At 37.3% G+C, this 5634-nt stretch overlaps 1 protein-coding gene across 1 annotated transcript; it reads left to right on the top strand.

Annotated features, from left to right (window-relative positions):
- The first annotated feature begins 460 nt into the window (after positions 1-460).
- On the top strand, positions 461-4800 carry LOC133171518 (uncharacterized). Its single transcript, XM_061306281.1, has 7 exons — positions 461-964; positions 1180-1674; positions 1778-2204; positions 2293-2964; positions 3227-3813; positions 4063-4280; positions 4575-4800. Exons 1-7 carry the CDS (start codon positions 464-466, stop codon positions 4699-4701), a joined length of 3027 nt encoding a protein of 1008 aa, XP_061162265.1. The 5' UTR covers positions 461-463; the 3' UTR covers positions 4702-4800.
- Positions 4801-5634: the final 834 nt, after the last annotated feature.

Below are 5634 nucleotides of genomic sequence, written 5' to 3'. Positions count from 1 at the left end.
GACAGGGAATATTTACTCCTCCGTGGCACCTGATCCTATCTCTATTGAGCTACCAAATTTATACTGTTTAATGGGATTTTGTTCACTGTTCGTTATGTTCACTTCTTTTTTATGGTAGAATTTTTCATAGTTGAATCTTTGCAATTTGATAGAATACTGTAGCTCACTTAATTTTCCCGACACAATATTTTCGCGAGATAGTCATTTACTCTTTATTAGCGAGACAAATTTTTTCACGAATTGTGCTTATTGCTCTATACAATCATTATGAATACTAATATACGCGAGAATGAAATTCTCGCGAGCACACTATCTCGCGTAATTACGCGAAAATAAAGTTCTCGCTAATAATAAGTGATTTACAGTAGGAAATAGCTTAAGTATTTTTTTTTTCTTTTTTTTCCTGAAGAAAAGAAAACGAAACATAGAAACCAATCCCGGAATCTCATTTCAATAGTTGAAAATGGAATCTTCTTGGGAAGAATTCAAACTTTGCATTAAAGTGCAAACCGAGACCCTTTTTCTCAAGGACATGAAAGGAGAATATGATTTTACGAAATGGCTTTCTCCTCCCATCATGCAATTTGTCTTCACCAAGGAGCTTACATCCCTACAGAGCGTTCTGCAGATGCGTGGCTATGTTTTGGAATATGATGGAAAGCAAACTGAAGTGCTGCACATTTCAAGAAATAAGCTGATAACCCTTCAATGGGTGTCAAATGATATATGTAATGTGATGTCAGGATTCATAAGTAGATACGACGCACGGCCAATTTTATTGCCTGTAGATTTGGGTAAAATTAAATTTAAGAAACTGCCACTGGAGAATGTTTTGGTTACCCGGCACGAGACGAGGAACTGTTACTGGTTGAGTGGAGCGGAGGAGGATGTTGACAAGGCATATAGCATTGTTCAGAGCCACCATCCATCTCTCTGGGCTTTACCTGGTGGCGTATCATTTAAGGTTTGTCTTCCCCCTTTTTATTGCAACTTCTCACGTAAATAGAATGTTTATATAACATATTTTTACATTCTGTGTAAAGAAACGGTTTTAGAATATGGAAAGCTAATTTGTTGCACATTTGAATTTACTGGATGGCGGTAACTACAAAATTTACAATGTGATATTTTCAAATTCTCCCCATCTTGATCCATTTATCTTTTATTTATCTTTATCAGACTGAAAATGAATGGACAAACATCGAAATATCAATCACGTTAGAGGACATTGTCCAGCCATGTCGACTTATAATTGAACCATCTCCCTACATTTCTCGTCCTAAACTCCATTTTGCTGATATAAGACAGCCCATTAACAAAGCTCTGAAGTCCGGCGAAGGCCAAACTCCACCAGAAAAAGTAGATCAACTAGAATCTCTCATTGTTGAAACAATCAACTCTTTAGTTAAGGTCACATCAAAATTAGATGCACGAGCCATTAAAGTTACCAATCGTGCAGATGATACAGATGCGAGACGTCCTCAATCGTATGGCAACGTTAGCTGTTACTGGGAAGAAGATTCTTTAGTTGTCTGGGTAACAGGAACAAGAGTCGACGTCACTTCCGGCTTTGAAAATATTCAGCTTTTTATAGAAAATGGCACAAAGCTTCCAGAGCCAAAAACAAAAGATATCATAGAGGAAGTGAACGAGGAACATGCTCATGAGGAAAAGGTTGGTAAAAGTGGTTTTTCATCACTGGAAATTAATCATTCAAATTATCAATTAAATCAAATATGCTATATTTTAAATTCATAACAATAACATTTTTATGTAGACAGGGGATGTGGAAGAAGTAAACATAAGCGAAATGAAATCAGCTGAGGGGATAACCATCAAAATATACTGTGGAGACATCACAAAGTTATCGGTAGAGTGTATAGTAAATGCCGCTAACGAACACCTCGCCCACGCTGGAGGGGTAGCAAGGGCCATAGCAAAGGCAGCCGGGCCAGACTTTGAGAGGGAGGGTAAGGAATACGTAAAGAGACACGGTCCCCTGTCGGTCGGAACCTGCTGTGTGACGTCAGCGGGTAGACTTTCCTACAAACACGTTATCCACACTGTTGGTCCCACGTGGGGCGACTACAAAAATAAGGAGAAAAAGTACTGCTTTAGTGACCTTCAGGAGGCGGTAGAGGTCACGTTCAGAAGGGCTGACAAATTAAAGCTCACATCAATCGCTATCCCAGCAATCAGTTCTGGTAAAAATTTATCTTATCATTAAAACTTGTAAATTATTTCTCAAAAGAAGATCTCATACTAATTAACCTATTTATCTCTATTTTGCAGGAATATTTGGTGTGCCTAAGGAAAGTTGCGTTGAACAATATTGCAAGGCAGTCGACTCCTTTGGCAAACAGTTTCCAGATACAAGTCTTCAAGAAATTCATTTTGTTGATATAGACAGTCAAATGGTAAGTCTTATTGGGTCTGCCTTTGAGAAACACTTTGGAACAAAATTGGTAACAAGAACGGTATCTCTGCCTGTCCGCCGGAAGTCCCACAATGACCGAGGCGGAGAGAGGCGAAGCAGAAGTCAGAGCCCTGAAGACAAAGAAGAGAAGAGCGTTGTGTTTGATATAACAGATACAACAAGTCTCTCTGTAAAGATCGGAGATATCGCTTCCTATCAAGGTTCAGCCATAGTATGTCCACAGGATAAGAAATGCAAATCTAGAGGACAGATTGCAAAAGCCATTACCGAGAAACTGGAAAATATGGAGCTTGAGATGCCAAGTATTAAAACTCAAGAAGAACACTGTTTTGGGAAAGTCATTCCAGTGAAGCAGGGAAAGCTGTCTTTGCCTTGGGAATACATTTTTCATGCTGTATGCCCAAGAAAAAGTAAGGAAGAATCGTCACGTCAGTTTGAACAAGACCTGAAAGAGACCATCAGGAATGTGTTCGAGGAAGCTAAAAAACACAGCCTACAGAGCCTAGTGAGTCCTCTCCTTGGAGCAGGTGAGAATTCCGAGAATAATCGCAAATATGATTCTAAATGCAAAAATAGACATGTTAAATCGTAACTACTAATATCTCTACTTCTTCTCGATCGTTTTTCTTTCTAGCTCGGTAGAATTCTGAGACATCATTGTACAATGTACCGATAAACTGGGAAAGACTGCAAACTAAATGATTTGAATATTATGCTTGTTTGTTTGTCATATTGACCCCCTCCCCTTAGAAATACATTTTTTTTAATTTATTAATTGTATTTTCAAAGGTGTTTCGACTTTAGATGGCCTAGATGAAACTTGTGCCAAGTGTCTTGTTGACGTTGTAAAGGATTTGAAGAAAGGGACCTGTCCTCTGAAGAACATCTGCGTTGTTGTTGCCTCTTTACCAATTTTCAACACTCTAAAAAGCTCGCTCATTGACGCAGGTTTCTCCATCAAGAGTGCATCTAAATCTGACTGCTGGAAATATTCCCACGACGCAAGACCAAAACCTAGATCAAGCTACTGCACAACAAAAGCGGGATACCGTACTTGTTGTCCATTTCAGCGAAAAGATTCTCCTGTGAAAAAAACAAAATTCAAAACGGCGGAGAAATGTGATATTTGCGCAGAGAGGGTACATAATCCTAAAACACTTGACAAGTGTGGCCACGTGTTCTGCACCAGATGCATCGATCGTCATTTCTTATATCACTCAGAATGTCCAACTTGTGGCAAGAAATATGAAATGGTAAAAAGAGGTCAGCCCTTTGGAGTAATGGAAATCTCACAGAATCCAAATAAGTTAGCTGGTTATGAACAATCTGATGGAACTATCGTCATCAAATATACATTCAAAGAAGGTTATCAGACGGTATGTAACATCCGACTCTATTTTATCCCTATTCTAGCGTGATGCAATACAAAATCTTGTTAATTTTTTTAAAACTGCTACTTATTTTTACCTACAATCAGTATCGCATTGTATCTTATTTGTTGGGTAAGCACATTGATTTCAGGTATGTGGAAGGAAATTAAAACTCTTCCTGTCCGATTCCCAAAACACTGATTACTGTATGTCTTTGTAGAGTATCGCTGTGAATATAGTTGTTTTACATTACAGTCTTTACATCCTTCCCCTGGCAATAAGTACGCTGGAATCTCTCATACAGCGTACATTCCAAACACTGCAAAAGGAAAACTAGTGGCGCGGCTCCTCAATGTGGCCTTCAGCAGACATCTCCTGTTTAGAGTGGCGCCGTCCTCCACAAAGTCCACAGATGGTATTATTGTGTGGAATGGTGTTCGCCACAAAACTAGCATACACGGAGGAGAAAACGGGTTGGTCAACGAAGACTAATATTACCTAAGTTGTATTTAATCTGACCTAAATCTCATGATCAGAAAAACATGCCCAAGTCGAGGCATATGCAGAGAGCTAATTATTCTAACCCTGATTAGAACACATATTTTCTTTCTTTGTAAATTATAAAACGGAATGTGCGGAATATTCGTTTACACTTGCCATAAAAATCAAAACGTGTACATGTAAAGGATTTCGTAACAAATGCTACAAATTTATACAAGTATTAAACATGTTAGAACACGATTATAACGCTAGATTTATTGTTTTAGTAATGGATACCCGGACAGTTCTTACTTGGATCGCGTGCTGGACGAGTTGTACGCCAAGGGAGTGACCCCAGAGAACAGCAGACAACTCACCGAGTACCAGGAATTCTCTCGCTGTTTCAAAGACTAGCAATATTTTTTTTATTGTTCATTCAAATATTACATCCTTTGATTTCGTTGTTTTTCTTGTCAACTGTTTGGGTTTTTTTTTAAGTTTGCATTGTATTTAAGTTTTATATACGTGTGTAAATATATTTTATCCTTCTTAACAAAAACATATTAAACAGACAGTCCGTTTTGATCTTTGTATACAAAAACCTACGATTATATCCAGGAAATATTGCTCACAACATAACTTAGCATCGTTTGTGTTTAGCAGAGCTCAGTTTTCCGTTTCGCTTTTAGAACAACAGGGCTAATCTCAATTAAGGTAATCGTGACACAAAACATCCTGAATTGAAGTTTCTCCGAAAAAAAAGTTTCAAAATCCCCTCTAAAAAATAAATATATGTATAAAAAAAAAAAAAAAAAAAAAATCTTGTAAGAACCATCATGTCAGAAAAGATGACACTTAACAATGGGGTACAAGGTTTTTACACAGGAAATTACTATTGGTTTTTTTTATTAACTTTTTTGCATACTTGAAAAACATTGCCTCCATATTTATTTTAAGGTCAGACGATACGTTCCTCAAATACCTGTTTTGCATATCTTCGTATTATATGGAAAATATTCAAAATTTTAATTACCTTCTGATTTCTAAACCGATTTCTGATTGTCTTTAAAAAATTGAAACACTAAAAAATGTGATATTGGCAAATTAAGTTTTTTCCAAAAGGGTTTTATAGGAAACATCACCTCTGGTATCTTGCACAAATGCCTGGTAAGGTACCTCAATTTTTTGCGAGCAATCACGTTAAAGTAGCAATACTTCAATGACAAAATCTTAGAAAAAATTATATATTATTGAGGAACGTATCGTCTGTCCTTAAGTACACTTCTGTAGCGTAGATTAGACAGATCATTACTCTTGATATCAAAGAGGAGAGTTTAGTTATAAAAG

This window comes from Saccostrea echinata, unplaced genomic scaffold, assembly GCF_033153115.1.
Source record: "Saccostrea echinata isolate AGI-Se365-2 ecotype Australia unplaced genomic scaffold, CSIRO_AGI_Sech_v1 ptg000054l, whole genome shotgun sequence".
Taxonomy (NCBI): domain Eukaryota; kingdom Metazoa; phylum Mollusca; class Bivalvia; order Ostreida; family Ostreidae; genus Saccostrea; species Saccostrea echinata.
The sequence above is the reverse complement of the archived record's forward strand: the minus strand, read 5'-3'. Positions and strand labels throughout refer to the sequence as shown.